At 37.9% G+C, this 21598-nt stretch overlaps 2 protein-coding genes across 8 annotated transcripts in view; one reads left to right on the forward strand and one right to left on the reverse strand.

The window, feature by feature from the left end:
• Positions 1-10511, forward strand: part of rnf44 (ring finger protein 44) — a 31188-nt gene extending 20677 nt beyond the window's left edge. For all 5 annotated transcript variants that reach the window (XM_049029121.1, XM_049029126.1, XM_049029123.1 and 2 more), the window contains 6 exons: positions 1387-1548; positions 2366-2481; positions 3670-3757; positions 4003-4124; positions 4226-4325; positions 5495-10511. In XM_049029121.1, the coding sequence (XP_048885078.1) occupies positions 1387-1548; positions 2366-2481; positions 3670-3757; positions 4003-4124; positions 4226-4325; positions 5495-5557 (651 nt within the window). In that variant the 3' untranslated portion in view covers positions 5558-10511. The remainder of the gene's footprint in view (positions 1-1386; positions 1549-2365; positions 2482-3669; positions 3758-4002; positions 4125-4225; positions 4326-5494) is intronic.
• On the reverse strand, positions 10174-21369 carry faf2 (Fas associated factor family member 2). 3 transcript variants are annotated; one of them, XM_049029120.1, is made up of 11 exons: positions 21227-21369; positions 18437-18505; positions 18038-18172; positions 15185-15261; positions 13881-14019; positions 13349-13434; positions 13164-13255; positions 12830-13007; positions 12220-12391; positions 11666-11809; positions 10174-11564 (listed from the first exon to the last, which is right to left on the reverse strand). In XM_049029120.1, exons 1-11 carry the CDS (start codon positions 21287-21289, stop codon positions 11382-11384), a joined length of 1338 nt encoding a protein of 445 aa, XP_048885077.1. In that variant the 5' UTR covers positions 21290-21369; the 3' UTR covers positions 10174-11381. The 3 variants fall into 3 exon arrangements, 2 of the variants coding, with proteins under 2 accessions (XP_048885077.1, XP_048885076.1); XM_049029119.1 differs by having other exon boundaries at positions 18095-18172; positions 21227-21351; XR_007400434.1 differs by having other exon boundaries at positions 11425-11564; positions 12162-12391; positions 21227-21351.
• Positions 21370-21598: the final 229 nt, after the last annotated feature.

Genomic DNA, 21598 nt, shown 5'->3' on the forward strand with positions numbered 1-21598 from the left:
AATAATACAGTACCTAATAATAATTAAATAGTAATAAGAAGAGTAACTACAGTGATACCTTGGTTTGTGAGCATAATTTGGAAACTCAAATGATTCGTTCCACAACCCAAAAATATTCATAGATAATAAATGATTAATACAAAATATAAAGTAAAAATACATAAAACAAATTAACCTTCACTTTACCTTATCTGTCTGTTGGCTCACTGGAATCTTTTTCTTTTTGTGCGACTGTACCAAGGAACCTATCCCATGACAGTTGCTTTTGCCTTCTTTTAAATTTTGCGGAAATGTGGGAACATTGCATTACCGTTAAACAGATTCATAGCTCGCACTGCTACACCCTTATTTGGGTGATGCTTTTCTACTAAACTTTGAGTATACGAGTGAGGCATGCCGACTGAGACCGAGCATGGCAAACGATCACCCACAATCCTGCAGCAAGAAAGATAGAAAGAAGAACCATCGGCTCAGTTGTGATCACGCGATGCTTGGCAGACAACGCGTATACGTAATCATCGTATTGCAAGACCTCACTTGTTTATCAAGTTTAAATTTATTAAATTTTGCTCGTCTTGCAAAACACTCGCAGACCAAGTTACTTGCAATCCAAGGTTTTACTGTACATATGGTGCTGTACTGTACCTCGAGCCGACAGACTGCTGAAGCCGCGTAATGTTTTCACAAGCGTAGCAAAGTTTTGTGTGTGCATTTATTATTACGTACAACTGCATTTAGCCTAATTTTTTTAATATAATAAGCTTTATGGCAGTTGATTTGTAAGTACGATTTGTCTGTAAATCAGGTGTTCCCAACCTGGGAACTGGCATTTATTTATGGAATTTTATGGCGGCAAATGGCACAAACACGGGAAATTTAAAATCCCCTCATGACTTTCTGCTTTTGACTCAGAATGTACCGTCACTGTGTTGTTCTCTTGCCCCTTGAATCAACATGTATTCATGACATAATGGGCTCTAAAAATGCCTTAAGTACATTTCCAGATACTTTGAGAACATTTACTTTCAGCATGTTTTACTGAGCATATATTTACTTTTTATAGTCTTAATGTTATAACATACTTGTTACACTTATAAAACCCTGGCTGATTCATCTATTAAATAATATTTGATGCATTGCTTATTAATCTTAATTACACAATTGTGAGTGAATTACTTCTCTTAACGTAGTTTACAAGTGCCACTCACATGTTTATAGAAACAAAATTTTATGAACATGTTAAAAGAAATGAGTTTTCAGTCATTGACAGTTTCACTCTGGCTACATTACCTAGAACAGACTGTTGCTATAGGGTGTCCTGAAATTACGAATATGACCAAAACGGTGATGCAATGCATCATTTGTAATGACAACTTCCACTTTCAGCCTCTGCAGAGAGTAGAAAATGAAGTGGAAATGAGAGGCGAGCAACACCCTGTGGGTGGATTTGCTTACCCTCCGACCCATCACCCACCAGCAATGGCCCCCTCTGTCCCCCTTCAGTATCTCCCTCAAGACCCTCTGCACCAGGACCTGCCCTTCGGAGTGGTAGGTATTTTACAGGAAGTGGTTTGGAGATGACACCAGTTTTTCATGAACAGTGACAGTCAAGATTGATTTTTGTTAGAATTTTTATGCATCTGTGTTTTCGATAAAGTGGTAACTACACAGATGCATCTACTATAAATAAGTTCCAAATAATTTGATCTTGTATCAGATGATCACAGTCTCATGATATACAGTACAGGCCAAAAGTTTGGACACACCTTCTCGTTCAATGTGTTGTATTTATTTTCATGACCATTTACATTGGTAGATTCTCACTGAAGGCATCAAAACTATGAATGAACACATGTGGAGTTTTGTACTTAAAAAAAGGTGACATAACTGAAAACATGTTTTATATTCTAGTTTCTTCAAAATAGCCACCCTTTGCTCTGATTACTGCTTTGCACACTTGCTAAACACCTCTGGGAACTCCTTCAAGACGGTTGGAAAACCATTTTAGGTGACTACCTCTTGAAGCTCATCGAGAGAATGCCAAGAGTGTGCAAAGCAGTAATCAGAGCAAATGGTGGCTATTTTGAAGTAACTAGAATATAAAACATGTTTTCAGTTATGTCACCTTTTTTTGTTAAGTACATAACTCCACATGTGTTCATTCATAGTTTTGATGTCTTCAGTGAGAATCTACCAATGGTCATGAAAATAAAGACAACACATTGAACGAGAAGGTGTGTCCAAACCTTTGGCCTGTACTGTATATGTAAATTTTTAGTGTAATAAATGAACCTTTCATTTTTTTTATTAGACTTTTGGTTTTGGTGGAATTTGGTTGTATTAATGGTCTTGCCCTTCATTTTAGCCATACCCTCATGTTCTGCCACGACGTGTTAATGGGCAGAGATACAGGTTACAGCAGCCCTTGCCTCCCCCTCCTCCTCCACCTCCCTACTATCCAAGTTTCCTGCCATACTTCCTGTGAGTAGCAGTCGAAGCCTTTTTTACTGCAGATTTTTTAATCCCTTAAATTGGTCCTTTGTACAGCCATGAGCCGCATAACAATATTTTGGTCAACGAGAGACCGCATGTATGACGGTGGTCCCGTAACATTACAATGGAGCTGAAAAATTCCTATCGCCTAGTAATATGGTGCAGTGCATTACTCACGTGTTTGTGGTGCTGCAGGTGTAAACAGGCCTACTGCAAGTCATATAGTTGCACATACAATTATGTGCAATATCTAATTCTTGATAATTATGACATGTATTTTCTATACTGTACTTTGTACTTTTTCTATTGTAGAACAGTAAACTATAGCATCTAGGTTTGTTTAAGTTACTTTGTGTTTCCCTGGATTTGTCCTCTTTTTTCGGACCTAAAAATGCCCAAAAGCGGAATTTTGCTATGTTTCATGTTGACATTTGGTTTTTCTGTCAGAATACTTTCTGTGAGAATATTTGTGTTGCTTTGACTCCTCTCTTTGCATCCTGCCCCTGATGTCCTCTTTTTTTATTTGTATTTTTTAACAAAGTAAAATATGGTCACCCTTATGTTAGTACTCTCAGTGATAAAATCGCCTAACAGCACATTTCTCAGAACGTATCCCTGTCGTGAAGCAGAGCATGACTGTACTTGGGCCCAAAAAATGGCCGGGATATTAACGTGAATACATGAAAATCCATAAGACAATGAGTTATGTTCCCATGACAGTGCAGCTTCTGTCAATTGGGATGTAGCCATCATATCAGAGAATTTACTTTTTGTGACAAAGTATATGCGACTCGTGTTCACAAAGCATAATGTAGTAGTTTAAGGAAACCACAAATCTATACATTTTTATCACTTAGGATCATATTCGTGTAACTCTTCACACTTTGCGCAGGCTATATTTTAAGGATTCCATTAGTTCCTATTTTCACTTTGATTTCAGTCTTTTAATTTAAAAACGGTTTGAAAATGAATAATGTGGAAATGTTTCTGGTTGTTCGTATAGATTATAGATGTCACTTCTATACACATGTACTGTACATCATTGAAATCCTTTGCGTGTGTAAACATAACTCATGCATGCCCATAGTTCAGAATAGTCTGTATCTTCTTGTGAAAAGTAGTGTCCCTGTTTGGTGGGATGGTGCTTATTCACGTATGAACATTCTTTCTATGCAGCTCTATGCTTCCCGTGCCTCCAGCTGCCGTGGGGCCAGCGATCAGTTTGGACCTGGATGTGGATGATGTGGAAATGGAGAATTACGAGGTGAGCTATCCAGTCTTCTGGAATCCTGGACAAAAAACTCCACCCATCCTTTTCTTTTTTTCTTTTTATTGAAATCAAAGTTACATTTATAACTTTGTTTAATACAGAATCCTTTGTTTTTTGGTTTCCACCCAACCGTGTGTGTCGGTTTTTGTGCTACTGGGTCTGAACTGTTTCCCCAGTCTCTGTTTTGACTGGTCATTCTTGAGCCGACTCACTGACTTGCTGACTCAATGGTTTTCTAGGCATTACTAAACCTTGCTGAGAGGCTAGGAGAGGCCAAACCTCGTGGACTCACCAAAGCCGATATTGAGCACCTTCCGTCCTATAGGTTCAATCCAGAAAATCACCAATCTGAACAAACCCTGTAAGAGCTGCTTCTGAGTCCTTATTAAGTTGACTTTTGCCAACTGAAAATTCCATATGTCGTGTGTTAAGGGTTTTAATGCTGTTCTTGTTTCCTCCTAGGTGTGTTGTATGCTTTAGTGATTTTGAGTCTAGGCAGCTACTTCGAGTATTACCATGTAACCATGAGTTTCACGCTAAATGTGTCGACAAATGGTTAAAGGTAAGATATCAGTTTCCTTTATCTTGCATCCTTTGTTGGTGCAGGCAACTCCAATTCCTTCCTCTTTACTCAAAAATATTTGAAGAATACTTTAGGAAGCAAATTGTAAGATAAATACTGCAGAATACAGTAGCCCCTTTACATCCCCGGACTTAACATTTGCATTTTCGGTCATTCAGAAGTTGACTGTAAACAATTTTTGCAGCTTGCTGAAAAATTGCAGTAACTTGAGCACGATGTGTAATGATTTAGATTGCATAAAATCATGTAATGTAACTGCATACTGTATCTAATATTAAAAATCTTGTTTTGCGTGCTCCATGCATCTTTGTCATAGCAGCCAGCCTGACTCCTGTATTAGCAGTCTTTGTGAATCTCGCATTTCTCGCAGTAATTTTTAAACTTTTCAGTGCCGTTAATTTAGCATTTTTAATAATACATCCAAATCGTAGTTCATGTTCATTTAGGCTATCAGACTGTTAAGGGTTCGGGTTAGGGATGTCCAAGTATAATTTGCAAATTTTCAAATTTCCGGGTATCTCGGAACGTAACCTTCAGAAATGTGAAGGGGATACTACACGTTCATTTTAAATAATGATTAAATAATGATCCACACAAATATCTTGTGTTGAATAATTTGGAGGGAAAATTGCTATATATTACTGTAATTTGCATATTTTTGTATGTTTGTGTGGAGTAGATTCATGATAAATAACATGCTGTCCTTATGTTAATCTATACATCACTTCTTATAATTGTATCCAGTAGAACTACTCTAGTCAATGGTGAAAAGAAAAAGTAGAGATGTAAAACAGTCTGGTCTTTCTGCATGTGTGTTTTGATGCACATTGGTGTATTATTGAGACTTAACTTGATTTTTCGTAGTCATAACCCATGTCTCTCAAACTCTAGTGTTCAGTGGCAGCTCCTTGACTTTATAGTTCAGTTGTGCAAAATAATTGTGTTCAGAGAATAAATTTTCATTTACAACTATTGAAGTTAAATTATCGAACATTTTATCCCTCCCCCTGACAGTTCAGGGTGGGGGAAGGGGAACTATGATACACATTGGTGCAGTTTGGTTTTTGTCACTGGGAGCTGTAGTAACGGAGATGCAGATTGGCCCTTGAATTCGCATAAAGCTTAACACCCTTTTCTTTGTATTACAGACTAATCGCACTTGTCCAATCTGTCGAGCCGATGCATCCGAGGTCCACCGGGATGTGGAGTGAGTCCAGATACGGTTTATCCAATGGGGGGGAAAAAACAGCACAATATAAAGGAGTCTGTTTCACGTGGAGACACGGGGCATATGGCACCCACCCCATGTCCCCCAAGTAAATGAAAACAAAAATGTCCCACCCACTCCCCGCGCCTTGAACAATAAACAGTCTAGCAACATATCTGGAGCTCTGTCGTTACCTCTGCTGAGCATTGTGTGAGATTGATGAAAGCTACTGCATAGTATAGCCACATAGCCATAAATTCTGGAGTTGTCCTGTGTACTTGTTTTGCCCTTGTGTTGCCAATATTCCAAAGATTTAACGTGTATAATCTTTTGTTGTGTTGCAACTCTATGGAAGAAAAGTAGGCATTTTTTTCATGATACTAGTTTGATTTTTTTTGTTGTATTTTGTAGCTTAGACTCATTCCAAGTACTACATCAGTGATTTAAATGAGTTTTGGATTGTGGCTGGGAGAGTATGGAGCTACGTGTTGTGCAAACAGCAGACAAACAATAACAAGAATTTCTTTTTTATGGTTAGTAGCAAACTGGACCATTCCACTGGCTTTGGATAAAAGCTTAACCACCAGAGATGCATGTTTGTATAGGTGATGGGCAACGTGAATTGTTAATAACGTATGTTACGCAATAATGTATTGATGATTTTGATATTTCTTTCCCAGTTTATTTTGTTTGATTCTTTTTTTATTTTAATCAGCGAATGCTATTGTGAAAGTCTTGACTTGCTGTGGTAACAGGTGCAGTATCTCTTTCAGGCCTGAGATAAAAGAAAAATAGGATTGGGACTGATAAAGATGTGCTGGTTTGAAACCTCCTTTATGCTTTATCGCTCACAAAACTAAAACATTTAAAAGGAAGCTCTCCTGGAAAGAAGGGGGGGGGGCGTGTTGCAGTGGAGTCGCCATCATCGCTCTTGTAGAGGGCATTGTTTCAGACGTCTGGTACCAGGGGAGACAGTGGGACGTGGAGACTGCCTCACGCCAGGTCTGCCTGGCCGTGCTGCCCCAGCACCACATCCTTCAAGCCAGCCTTGTCCCTCTGCCAAACACTAACCCTCTCTCCCTCTCTTGGAGCTGTTGCTTTGTGTGGCTACTGGATCCAGGGGATTTGCTGGGCAAAATTGCATGGGCTGTTGATTTAGATTAGCAATATTTAAATCAAGAATCACCACCATTTAAACTGTCAGGAAAACAAACAAAAAAAAAGAATACTTGGTTAAACCAGGAGGAACCAGGTTTGATGGATGGCCTTTGTCTTACCATTATTTACACTTCTGCATCGGCCACGGGAAGACGGTCGTCATCCTGCTACATCAAAGTTGACTTTGGAGATGTTGGAGTCCTTTGCAGAAAGCAATATGTGCAATTAGTGCCGGTGTTAAGCCGAACACTTCATGTTTTAGGAAGGCCAGGTTTTTCCTCGTTTGTGAACCAAATACTCAATATATTCTTCAAGATTTCAGCTCTGCCTTTCCAAGACCTTGACAAGCACAAATGTATTAACTACTCATCTTAAAAAAAAAAAAAAACAATCTTTCTGTTATGTTCACTTGTTTTAATAGTATAGGGTTTTTAAATTGTCTTATTTATTGGTTTTATCCTTGAGAGAAAACAAACTGAAGGATGAGGTGAAAGTACTAACGTGATATATAATTGTGTGATGTATAGGCAATTTTGTCAGGTCTCAATCCTTGTATTAGGTGGTGTGTAAAAGAAACATTTTAAGCATTGCAATGAAGTGAACAGCTTAAATGGTCTTGTTTTTAAGACAAAAGAATGTTTAAACATCAATAGCATTGCATAAAGAATCCTGTGTATGTAATTTGTGAGTTTCACGGTGAGCATGTTGGCCATAGTTACACAATGATTAGAAAGGGATTAAAGTGACAAAAGATAGAGCTTTATGGTTTGGCTGAGCAGTGCACTGACTCCTCTGTCCTCAGTTGGTATTGCTCAGGCATCCAAAAACCCAATTTGATGGTTCGCAAAACTCATTTGCATTCTAAGGTGTTCTCAATAGTGCTGTAAGTGAGAGGACCCCATCAAGGAACTGGCCCACCTAGCACTTATTGGCAGTCTTAACACTAAAGATGGAGACTTTCCTTCCCCGTAAAGGGACCTTGCCATGTTTTATTGAGAATGTCTCCAGTGCCTCTAGTGTACCCACTTGAAAAAAGCCATTTTAATGAATTTAGCCCAGAGTTTAGGTAACAAACCTATATATACACATATCTGTTCACTGGCATATATATTATTGTGAGTTTCACTCAGGGCCTTTCATTTATTAAAGAAGAATAAAATAAAGTCAATTTGAAATTTAAAATGATACGAGGGGGGGTGGGGGGTGGGGTATTTCATTTTCTTTGGTTGCTTTCCTCAGGCCGTTCGTAGTTTACGTAACCGATTCAGAATACTCTCAATTTTGCCAAAAGTAATTGATATCTTTTAAAGACAGGCATGCAAGCAAAAGTATATTTAAAAGAAAACTTAACAATGTTATAAATGTAGAAAGAAAAAAGAAGCAATGTGTCACTGCAATCCATCAGAGCATATATTAACCTGTTAACGTTCTGTTTCTGTGTTCTTGTATTTGAATGAAACACACAAACACACAAGTTGTGATCCTATTTTAAATGTGTGTGTCTGCACACACTATCCTACCTAAACCACTTCCAAACGTATCCTAAAGGTGTTTGCATGATAAAAAAAAGAAAAAAAAGTGTGTTTTTGAGTGAAAGATATCTATAGAGGGGGGTAGGGAAAATATTTAATTGTGCACAATATGCATGCATGTCTGACCAGCTACCAACTGGTTTTTAGCTAAGCTCTAGTTGGCTTTGGGTTTCTGGGGTCGGGGACTTTCTGCTCAGCTGATAACTGCCATGCATTGTACTGCACACATTTGTAACACCTGAAGGACTACAAGATTTTATTTTGGTAGTAGTAGGTCCACATTGACTTCTTGGAACTGTGAAATACGTTAAATTCAGATTCCTTTCTTTTTTTTAAGGGGTGGCACACCACATTGGAATTACTGTTTTTTTGACTGAAGGTGTGAAACCTGGATGGTAGATATTTGAAAGCCATATAGTGAAAAGGTGCTAGATCTTAGGTGAGCTGCTGTTTTAACATAGAGGCATGCAGCAGGTTCCCACCAAGCCGTGTGCTGTGTTAAAGCCCCCAGTGGTCATTTACATGCATCCAAAAGGGAGGGTATTATTTTCCCATTACAAAAAAAAACATTTTTCAGTCCAGCTCATCACCAAAACAATAATCTATACTATTCTACTTTTGTAGTCTACTTCCTATACAAGTAGTTCAAAATTAACTACTTGTGAAAGTCTGCCTTAAATTAGATGGATTTTTATTGTCTGGGACATTGTTACATATGTAGTCATACTGCCACCAATATAGTAGTTAATCAGTGTATTCAGTGGTGTTGATCGCTTTATCTAAAAGCTTTTGAACAGCATTGCCAAAATATAATCAGCATGTAAATCACTGGTTATTTATTTATAATATGCAATTGTTTGGCTTTTTAAAGTATTTAGAAGCATTTCACAATACCCAAAGTCCAGAGACTAAAAAAATGTGTGTTTTTCTTTTTATATATACACATATATATATATATGTGTATATATATATATATATATAAAATGAGGGGGGGATCTATATCACAAAATACACACACAGAATCTTGTAGTCTTTCGGGATCCAATTAATAAGTAATTTCACAGCTTGTGTGGTGCAAAATTGTATTCCAATAAGCAGCTAAAATTCTTTAGGATTTGTGATTTGTTGATTGCTCCGTAGATGCCACTGATTGTTTACCAATGATTTTTTGCTGTGGTGGGATAGTGGATTGTTTACTGTTCTAATACTCCCCCTGGTCCCTAGGGGTCCCTGTCTGAGTTTCAGGCTACCCACCCTCTAACAGGATCAGGGGCACGTGTTCTGTGTTAGAAAGATTTTTTGCTTTGGTACTTGCACATTTACAGTTACCTCATTTTCGCCATGTTTGTATTTGGAAGAAAAAAAGAAAAGCTAATATATATATTATATAGGAAATGGTTCTTAATGCTATAATTTTTTCATTCCATTGGAATCATATTGTTTGTAGCATTTAACACAACTAGCTATAGTGTATTATATATACATCTGTATACTGATTGAAATTTTTAAGATTTGTACTTTTTTTAAATGAAAGTTGCTAGTTCTGCTTTACCGAGTAGTGCAATCATATTTTTTTTAATTGTTGTGGCTGATTTGAGAGGGTTGTTCACTAATAAATGTATGATGTATACCAGTATAACGAAAAAAAAATCTTGTGATTCTCATTTGAAGACCTACATTTCACATTAAGTACTTGCCTTTTAATGTTTTTCCTTGTATTGTTTTACATGTGTGTTACACTAGTAATGGAGTTACTGCAGCAATTCCGGCACCTACTGATGTTAGTGAAAAGCAGCACGCAGCCCCCACCTCAAGCCGGACCACCCATGCAGTGGTCTTACATAAAGCTTCAAGATTGTTTTTCCATAAGATCGAACTGAAAATGTGTAGTGAGATTCACTCCTCTCTTGGAAGAAACACTTTGAGAACAAACATTTGAATTCATTTTAATCAAGTTTAAAAATCAGTTTTTATTTTAACAATCTGGCAGATTTGAAAATGTTTTGAGGCCAGAGACGATCGCATCCATGCACCACCATGGCCCCCTGCTGGCCTAACTGTGACTTTCAGGCCGATGATACTACACCCTTAGACTGCAAGTATACAAGGCCCTTCAGCTGTCACTTATGGGACAAACCAACTGAAACAATACGCTATTTCCTACTACCATTGTATTTTGTTGTACTAAATAGACTATTTGATGTATATATCTTGTTGAGCCTCAGCAATTAACTTCATTCCTCGTCAAATAAATACGCTTTTACCAGAGTCAGGTTTTCACTTGAACTTTGTGTAACATTTCACCCTGTGTAAAACACTACAAAGGTCGGTGGGAACAGTTTCAAACATCGAAGCTCCATGTTGAAACCAGTTAATTCTTTGAAGAAATTACAACTGGAATACGTATAAGTTATGTTCAGCTGCTTCATTCAGTCAATAACATGCTAATCCTCGTAGTAGTTTTAACACTTGCATAACCATTGTGTCCGTTTCCACAAACTACAAAAATATTAAAACTGAGGGTGCTTCTTTGACCTCTGGAAACAAATGTAAACAGCCAGAGTTATGTTATTTAAAAAAAAAAATTAATTTATAGTTGGAAAAAAAAAATACACCTTAACATGACCAGCCCATTCAGATATTAGAAGGGCAAAATAGGCATCTATGAATTACCACAGGCACACTATAGGCACACTTAACTATGCTATACAGGCTAAAGCCACATGTAAAAGCTATAGCCTTCTTTAAAAACATCGACTTAAGAACTGCAAGCAGTCCGATCTCTTACTTTACCACAAACCCTCCTTTGGTCTTTTGATAACATAAATACATTTATAGTCAATTGTGACTGCATTAAAAAAGAGGATATGGTAAATTTTAGGCTTGGTGGATTTAAGGGTAGATTTAAATGTTCAATTCTTAAATATCTAGGTTTTATATAATATACACGCACACACACATACACACTGGGCAGTTCACGTTGGTTTTCTCAGTGGCGTTATTTATCCTGTTTGGAGCAGAGAGGACAGTGACGTGGGGCTGGGACAGACTATACAGTAAAGGTTAATTTCTGTGATCCCTTGTGCAAAGTCTGACAAAACACAGAAAAAGAAAGGATGCGTTCCATGGCAAAGGTCATTAATCGTCCGTAAGGTCTTGCACAAACAAGACCTCAGTGCGGCTGAGGCCTGCTTCCTGTAGAGTTGGGGGGTTGGGATGCTCCCCGCTTGGGAGGCAAGGTAGCACCCGGCGGGGGAAATTTGTCACTATCTGGAACTTTTCTGGAGTTTCTTTTAGGGAGAACAAGAAGTCATGTATCACCTGGAAGGAATAGGAGAAAGAGTGGAAGAGATGTGTTCAGTATGGCTTCGGTTAGATCTTGAGATCCATGCAAAATGAATGTTGAGAAAAGCGAAGTTTACCGTTAACGACTGTGTGAAAAGAAAACGCCTCTCTACTCTGGAATCATTGGGAAGTCTGAACACTATTTTGACACTGTCTGGGTCATCCAGAGCTGGTTCCTGGGGAAGACATTCAGACTTGCGCTCCTTTTCGACCTCTAGTGTCTGAAAGTATACAGAAGCAACCATTATTTGTCATACGTAGTCATGCTTCGTATATAATGCATAAATACAGAGGAATTTGACAGAAAAGATGCATATCATGCGTATTTCAAAACATGATGCAAAGAATAATCATTAATACTAATGAATAATCAGTTGTATAGCATGGAAGGAAGTTCCCCAACAAATTCCAAACAACAAAAATTCTGAATGTCGTCATATATTTAAACTGGTGTGTTTCTGACAGTCAGATTTGTTTGCAGTATGAATATTCTGATCTTTGCCACAAACCAAAGAACATTTCATTTGTACGTTTTTCATCAGGTATGCAAAGAAGCTGTGAAACACCACCTACGGAAATCTGAGCCTCCACAGAGACTGGGACATCCCCTGTACCAGTTCATGCAGCTCACCCTTCGTCTCCTCTCCTCTGCCAGGACGTTTTGCCTGGCCATCTCCTCCTCGTGCATCTTCTGCTCTTGCTCCTCACGTTTCTTCCGTTCTTTCTCCTGGTCGGCACGAAGGGATGCCATGTAAGCTTCGTCCTGCTGCTGCCGGAGCACCTGTGTCTGGTTCCTCTCCTCCCTGCCGGGCAAAAAATGGCTCCCCGTCAATAGTCAAGTGCAGGACAGACTCAGGCAATTGCCATTTACACTTCTGCTTCGTCCACGTCTATATATGAAATGGTGGACTGAGATGAATGATTCCTCAAATCGCTCATCGGGGTTATGCTGCAGAGGTGGGAAGTTTAGATGCAGAAAGTATAAATGCAGACCAAAAGTTTGTTTCAACCAGATGAGTTTATAAACAGTCAAAGGATTCACAGAATACTTGCTTGGTTGAAACAAAATCGTGGTTTGGATTTGTACTTTCTGAACCAGAACTTTCCACCTGTTATGCTGTAAATTAACAGGGTAAACGATGGATTTTTTTTTTTTTTTTTTATAAAATATGCAGGTGTACATTTGTTAAATGTCTATTTATTAGTATTACAAAGGGCCTTGGACTGTCACCATCACCAACCTTTCCATTCTTTCAGACATCAAGTAAGTTTGGTTGGCGTCCATGATGAACGTCAGCTGGTTGATGAGGTCCTCTGACTGGATGACACCCTCTAACCTCCCTACCACTGTCATTTTTCTGTCCTTCAGCATTATCATAGCAAGGAAGGGATAGGTATTCTCTCGCAGAGCCTGGGACACTGAACAATAAACAAGCAATCACTTAAGGAAGAATCCAATTTCTTCAACATTAATAGAAAGTCCAATTTTCAAACAGCATAGCCTTAAACAGCTTTCTCGTTTTGTTTCAATTTAGTTTCTCGTCTAGTAAAAACCAAATTCAAATGGGAACTTACCTCTGTATCCTTCTGGCTTATTTGTAGAACAAGCCCATAGGAGCATTCTAGCATTGATGAAGTTCACAACCTCTTCTGCGCACAAAGTATTGCTGTGAGGATGGAAAAACCATCACAAATGACAAAATGGCCTTATACACAAAATAATGGGCAGCCAAGACACTGCACCGTCACCTTTGACCTACCGGCAAAATTCATCAGTGTCCTGATGATCGTCCCCATGAAGGTAGACTAACAAAAACCGCAGTTCACGTTTTGCATCATTCAGTGCCTGTAGGACAGGTGGGGTGGAAGGCATCAGCTTTAAATCCTTCCTGGGGGGGGTTATTGTGCTGCCCACTGGTCCTATACTTTGCACACGACTAAGACAAACAGCCTAGACCAGTGTCTCAAAACCTCGGGGACCCACTGCTAGTCCACGTTTTTGCTCCCACCCAGCACCCTGCCCGACAGTCCACATTTTTGCTACTGTGAGCTGGGAGGGAGGAAAAACATGGACAGTCTGTGGGTCCCCAAAGGGACGGGTGGGGAAACACTGGTCTAGACCGAAGACGATTGTGGCTGGGAGTCAACATCAAATTGATGGCGCCTAATGGTAACGAAAATAGCGAGCAGTGGTAGTGCTGTTTAATCACAAGCAAAGACAGACTTCTTTCATGCTTCCTGTAGCTATCGCTGAAGCAAGTTATATACAAACATTGGGATAAAGGAACCAACCTGGCTGTAAGTTCCCTGGTAGAAAACTGGATGTGACCGGCTATATCTCTCTTCAAAGGTATGAATGAAGGACATAACATCTCCAACAGGATCTGTGACACGTCCACGGGGGTCTGGCCTTATGAATCTCAGTGCGAACCTTTTAATAACAATTAAAAAAAAGTCACTGGTCAAGTTTGTAAATTGAACTTAAGTAGACCTGTATTGTTAAATATTTTCAAAGAGGTTAGGAGACACAAATATATACAAATAAGAATTCATCTTTAAAAAATTTACCAGATTAGAATTAACCAGCGATGGCTACTTATGTATAAATTATAATTTACTTAGACTTTTACTAGTGTGCTTCGAAGACGTGTCAAAGAGAAATGTGATGCAGCCAGCTGCAACCCAGGTAACTTTACAGTTTGTCAGGAATGTCAACAATCAGCTGGGTCAGTATCTAGATTTGTGAGCCGTTCGCTAACGGGGTTTCCGATACTGAAAAGGCTCATTGTTTCACCTAACCCTACGTAAACCACCAGGCACATGCTAACGGAAGTCTCTCTCAAACACCTAGATCTCACGTAACTTTACTTCCATTTCGACTATTTTTTCGATCCCAATGAACCAAATGGAAACGTTGTCTCTTTTTGGTTTCTTAGTGGGTAATATGGTGGTATTGAAGTGCACATTAAGAAAATCTCAAATACTTAAGAATACACAAAAGCAACTGTTTTTTTCCATTGTTTTTTGTGGGATTTAACTTTGTATTCTCATTATTTTTCAACACAACACATTAGGACAATACATTGTGTTTTTACTTTGGGGGCAGCTGACAGAATTGTATACGCTGGGTAAGTCACCCTAGTTTACCACAGTAAATAAATGCAAATACACCAAAAAAAAAGAGAAGGAGCAAAAATCTTTTCTTCATATTTTATGTTTTACACAGCATGACAACTGTAGGATACCTAAAAACTGCCTAAAAACTTTTTGTGTTTGCGGATATTACTCACAGCAAATACTGATTATCAGAGAGCAATAACCTAAAACATGGGCTTTAAACCAGCAGCTTACTGAAAAATAAAGCAGATGATTAAATCCAAACTAGGGCTATAATGATAGATGCAAATGGAATGATTAACCAGCATAAAATAAGACATCTGAAATATTAAAATATTAATTATAAATATAAATATCAGTATATTTATCATAGCATCTAGCTTAGTATTTTGTGACCGCCGTGAGTCTTAATATGTCTTATAATACTTACATAAGAATTACTAAGCAGAACCTTTTAGACATAGTACTCACACAATTACCTGAATATATCCAGTAGTGTGTAATATGTAATTCTGAATGGGAGCATTATTAAATAGTAACTCCATCCTAGCAAGCCCTGAAAAAGATGAAAAGGGATGTCATCTTCAAAACAAAAAATAAAAAAGATACAACCAACCCTGAAAATTATGCACTTTTTTCATTGCTGTTTCAGTTTTCACAATTGAAAAGGGGGACATTTTATGCTAAGCATGAAAACAATCTGTACTGGCCAGACTAGGATTGGCATCAGCTCCAAAGCACATAACAGCATCATTCATATGTATTCCACATTATTTATTCATTTTTCCCATTTTTAAGAGGCCAGTCTTATTTTATAAATCCTTAACTAGAGCTGTAACAATTATTCAATTAAAGTAGATGTAGATTACTCAACCACTTAAAAGCATCGACTAAAATCTTCCTTCCCGATTACTTGGCAATATGGTGGAAGGAAAACAGCACATAGTGGATGAAGGTTCAAATAAAGAGTGAAAATCAGTTGTGTGGAAACACTTCAAGTGCTTAAAAGTGAATGTCATCGTTTTCCGTCCATATTACAAAGCAAAACTTAATATCACCACAGCATGACTAACGCAAATACATCTTAAAAGAAGACATTCAGGTTTGACAGACAATAATGCGAGGTTAGCTGGCGATATGCCTAAGTGCCATTTAGCTTCTCGAAGTAGCCTAGCCTGTTTTTGTCATCACTTTGACTTAAATTATTTTGCTTAATTTACCTTCGCTGATTCACGCATGTCAAAATGATGGCTGCTAAAATGAGGGTTAGCCTCACTGCCTAGCCAGAGTATCTTATGGCACGTCAACTGCCACCAAGAATCGAACTGACCGTTTTTCATTGTATATAACCCAAGCCATACCCACACTAACGTGGACCAGCAGGGTCAAAAGTGTGACCAAACCGAGCTGGTTGTATCACCACTATCTGATTGGTCGAAATGGAGGGGGATACTGGTGTTCTGTCTCAATATGCATGGATTATCGGAAGGAAAAAAGGGCATATTCTATATAATATTCATGATTAGTAGTATCACACATTGCAATGTATTAATGCATTCAAGACACAGTGGAAAGCGCTTATAGTAAATACTGTTAGTCGCTTATAGTAATCAAACAGTCTGCATACAGTGTTCATTTTGGGTCTTTTTGAACATGACAAGATGTGGATTTTTTTTTTTTTTTACTTTTTTTAACCTGTATGCTTCTGGATAGCTACCTGGGGCTAATGCTGTGTGCACAGAAAACGACAGGAAAAAGAAATCACTTTCTCTCAATTACGAATATGGACTCATCAAAGTTTATGATACACTGCCAAAACTAGCCACCAGGATGCAGCAACAAAACTACAATTAACGCTTTGATACAATGCAACATTGTGAAAATGCCCCATATAAATAAATTGAATACTTCTGTACAGTACTGCATTATATCATATCTGAATTATTCACAGATCAATTATTTAATTTGTGCAGTACTGTAATTTGAAAAGTGTTTGAAACAGCTATACTGTTTTTTTAAATCATCAGTAAATTCTGTAGTAACGCCATCCGTTTTATTACCTAATATTCAAGGAAAATTGAAGCGAGCTGGAACTGCGCTGTACCTAGACACTCTTGGCGGAACGGCTCAGGTATGGCTCGGTTTCTGTATGCCAGTAGAAATGTGCCATTACATAAATACACTACATGGTAACCATAGCTATTTTTTGTGAACATATTGTGTAGGGCTGAATGATTCTGGAAAAAGTTCACAGTGCGATAACTGACGTTTTCACGATATTTATAAGAGTTGAAAATTAACTGTAGCCAAGTAGAACTTTTCTACCAGCACAGTCTGTCCAATAACTTGGAGGTGTAAACTTGAGTTACACTAGCAGGCGTAAAGCAGTGCTGACAAATTACTTTAAATTAAATTATTTTTTTTTATTTTTGCTAAATGGCATCTCTGTGGAATACAAAATATTTCCATACAACGGAAGACAAATCTTTTCGTGACCAATTGTTTGCTTTTCTCCTCTTCCTTTCATCACAAGGTCTATCAGTCTAACAGCAAGAATGGAAATGATTATGATTGGCTCAGTGAGTACATGCAGACACCATGAAAAAGCAATAGCAGTAAACTTTAGGCTGTTTTTCTTTATTTTTTTAACATATTAAATGTTGAAAAGGTACCATCATTAAAACTGCTAAACTTGGTAAAATTTGTTTCCTTTGAGTAAAAATGTTTTTGTGCAACTTATTGATGGTTTGAAAAATCGGGGGCATCTTAAGCATTCACCATTTGTGTATACTCTCTTGGAAGATACAACTGTAAATGCCTCAAACACTTGATGTACAAATGAGGTGGAACAGTATATTATATTTCTAGTAGCCTAATTAAAGATTTTTGGCATAAATTTTTCATCTGTATTTACTAGTTTAATACATATTTATTATATTAAAATATTAGAGTAAAAAGAGTTCTTGTATTGGAATCGGTATCAGTAGTTGTGTATCAGAATCAGATCAGAACTGAAAAAAATATGGATCACCCATCCCTAAGAAATTTATTGCATTTCACTGTACCGATTGTGTGCAATGACAAAGGCATTCTATGATATTCTATCATTTCATTGCATGTAAAATAAATCATTTTAACCTAAATGCATTGTGTTTAATAAGATTATTTTACCAACATATAGTGGGAACTGCACAAAAGTATTATATTTCCAGACCTACAAAAATGGGTATTATAAACTTATTATTAAAGAGGAATACATTTTGGTATATGTTCCTGCCCGAGAGAAGAAAGTAAGGGAAACATTTTCAGCAATGGGAAACTTCATCACTTACTCTGGGCTGTGGCCTTGACACAATGTAGCTATACACTCTATGGTCTGCTGTGTTCACCTGTAATGGTCTGGTAGATGGTGGATTGAACACACTAGGAACTCCCTCTTGTTCATTTAATCGGTCCTGTACAGCTGCCTATCGAAACAAACACATGAAATAAAAATCAATGCTTCTTATCAATCCTGATGGAAACATTCCACTTTCAATTAAATATTGAAACTGATGAATTAGTCTTGGCGTGTTTTGACCATAAATATAACTATAGATCTAACTTATTAGCATAGTAGTAGTACTATAATAGTATTTATGTTCAACATGCGTGTGCATTCATTTAATTTTTCTTAATTTGGCCTTATTGGTTATCGGCTCTGAGAATTATTATGTATAGGTGGCTCTTACCTCAATGTTCCAGTTATGCTGTTCTAGTGTACGGCGACACTGGTCCATTGATTCTAGGCCTGTTAAATCCTATAAAATACAGACATATCTTTTATATACATCATGATCAGCAAGACTAAACCACACATTTCACCTTATCTCTGCATTGTAAATGGTTTACCTGGTCATTACTAGAGACCCCCAATAGAGAACTTAACAGTATTTAGAGGTCAGTGTAAAAAAAGATTCCTAGAAATTAAATGTATTTGGTGTGTCTACTGCCCTTATTGTTAGTGCATTCTGTGTGTTCTTGTCCAGGATGCACCAAGTGTTGTATCCTGTGCTTGGGACAGGCACCAAGCATGCCAATGGATGCACAGACATAGTAAATTCAAAAAATCTTTCTCAAATTTGTCTGCTTGTCTGTCAGAAAATGAAGGTAGTTGATGATTCATGAATTTGCTTAGCACTTCACGCTGTGAACCATATGATGCTGTCCAGGAGCGCTAAGTGCCAAATGCAGTGGCAACATAACCCCCACTGCAGGCGTGACAAATCTATGAAGTTGCTTGTACAGCAGTATACCAATAGACTAACGCTGATTTAGGCCCTCCATCAATCTGTGGAACACTGCCACATAATTCATTCCTAGCTGTATTCTCAGCTGGTGAATGAAACAGCTCAGATGCAAAGCACGATTCTAAAATGTTTTTAATCAAACAGGTTACTAGTAGGGCTTCAACGTCATCATTCAGTTACATCATTTTTGGTTCAGAGCACACAATGAAAGAGCAATGAAACAAATGAACACATTCCTTGACACGGATGGCACCTAAATTCACAACGGGAAACAAAAGAGGTCCGAGACCCTCCCCCACATCGCTTAAAGGAAGTTTGGGAACATTTTGGCTTCCCAAAAAAATTTCACCAGCACAGTAGAGAGAGTACTTGACAAGACCAAGATTGACTGTTGACTATTATATTGAACTCAGATATATCTCTGGAAACTCATTGAGAGAGAACTCATCTGAGACATCATCCGGAGCAAGACGGAATCAGCAGAAACAGTTAATCTTCCCATTGCACTTAAGACGCTTTTGCCAGGATTTTCACACCGGGCTAAAAAAGTAACTAAGGCTTAGGGGTGTTTATCACAACCCAGATACTATTAATTCAAAATGAATTACTCATACCTGTGTGCATTATGTTACATAGAACATACCGAATCAAACTTTAAAACTTAAATAAGCTACTTGGCAAAACAGATGGTTTAGCTGTCAAAGGCCACTTCAAACAAAAACCAAGCAAACTGCTCTAAATTACAGAGGAAGGTCACATAACTAAAAAGGGGGCACACATGTACTCTATGTGGTTATGTGTGACTTAGGATGTTCTGTTCCTCAAGTAACTTCACATACTGGCCACTACAGGACTTTCAGTACTACAGGCCACAGAGATGGGGGCTGCCCAACACTGATTTTTCTGATGATTCCAAGGTCACAGATGATTCTAAAATTGTGGATATTGGTGAATAAAGAATAGTACATGATTATATATTTGTTTATGAGTTTTGCTGGTTGATGTAAGTGTCTAGAAAAGTTGCTGTGCTATAAGTACTTTGGAAATTATAACAACAGTTGGTTGGATTGTCATAAAACCAATGGGTTTTGTGTTTAAGTAGAATAAAGTGTTTGGGTGTGACCAGACATTTCTACACATATTTTACCCATCACAGCTAGTGTCAAGTTACTTACAGTTTTTGGGGGGAGGGTAATACCACAATGAAGGAGACTGGTAGATTGAAAACTATTTGGGAAAACTAGCTCTGTCACGTGTGCACTTTAGTGTACACTTTCTTGTGCTGGGATGCATTAATTGTTTTTATAATACTGCTAGACCACAACCATCCAGGTATAAATAACACTGTTCTATTACTATTTTAGATTAAAGATGGTTAAACGCCATTCTTCATAACACACTCTAAGTTATGCTGACCCCTGCAACATCTCCTCAGCTGGCAGGCATAAACTGAAGAATTCTCATTACAGTTTGCAAAGATTTGCCTAGCTACAGCGCACAGTCTGTCCGGTTTCCTTAACTTTATGAAACTAATGTAATTACTTATAGGTCAAATAAAATACTGCACCGGTTGGTAAATATGTTTTCACTTTTACCTGCTGCTGTTTCCATAAACTGATTCCTTCCCTTTTTTGCAATTTCCCCAAAAACATAGCTAGCCACAAGTTAGAATTTACAATGTATCAATAATGTGCGAATGATTTTATACTCGATTTAATTATCAAAAGAAAAAAAAACACAAAATGTAAAAAATATATAGTAAGTTAACACAGAACTAAAGACGTTTTGCTTAATTCCATATGAACTCTTATCAGAGGCAGTAAAATTGAAAATGCTAGCGGAGCTGTTGGCGGATTGATATATACGTTGAATTACTGAGTCACACGGAACGCAGAGTTACCCGAGAAAGACACTACATTTGTCAAAAGGCTCCACATACAACGTCACTTGTACTGTCTGACTAGTGAAATAAAGTTACGACTTTTGAACAGGATATACTAATTAGATTGTTCGGGAAAATGGATCAGAAAGTATGGTTAACTAAGAAGTTTCACCCCAGCCTCCTGTTCGAAAAATCTAGCATACGCTCTGTAGCTAGCCGCTAACTTGAAATGGCAGCATCACAGTTTAATTCAAGCGCATTTAGTCCTTGACAGAACATCTGCATTTTGGCACATATTAATATCGCTGGTAACACTACCGAGCGCCATATCGGCTATAGTTATTGGTTACCTGAAACTGCAAGAGTTTCTCAGTTTGCGTTTGAGATAATTCCTGCTCCTCTGACGCCGCCATCTTGCTTCGACAAATCTTCTGACGGAACGCACCGGAAGTGATGCCCGCTTCGCCGCACGGCACTATGGGAAAAGACGCCTATATCATAAAAGCTCCGTAAATCGAATGCAAGCAGCGTGGGTATCTAAAGAATAGTTTGTAAGAACTGATATTACAATGTGTGGCGATACGAAAGATTATAAAAATATATTCGTTCAGGTAAAACTATAACAGCGTTATGCATAACAATACGCAAATGTATTTTTTTTTTCAATTTTCCTATAAAACCCACAGCATGGTGAAATATTAAATCGATTAATCTGATAAAAG

Source organism: Brienomyrus brachyistius, chromosome 10 (assembly GCF_023856365.1).
Source record: "Brienomyrus brachyistius isolate T26 chromosome 10, BBRACH_0.4, whole genome shotgun sequence".
Classification (NCBI taxonomy): domain Eukaryota; kingdom Metazoa; phylum Chordata; class Actinopteri; order Osteoglossiformes; family Mormyridae; genus Brienomyrus; species Brienomyrus brachyistius.

Bases quoted from the DNA above. Each gene is read 5' to 3' on its own strand.
- faf2 (XM_049029120.1), bottom strand. From the start codon at position 21,289: ATGGCGGCGTCAGAGGAGCAGGAATTATCTCAAACGCAAACTGAGAAA. The intron at 13,256-13,348 runs GTAGGTCAAAGG...CCATCCTCACAG, and splicing joins GACACTGATGAATTTTGCCG to CAATACTTTGTGCGCAGAAG. The intron at 11,810-12,219 runs GTGAGCTGCATG...GTATACTTTCAG, and splicing joins CAGAGGAGAGGAGACGAAGG to ACACTAGAGGTCGAAAAGGA.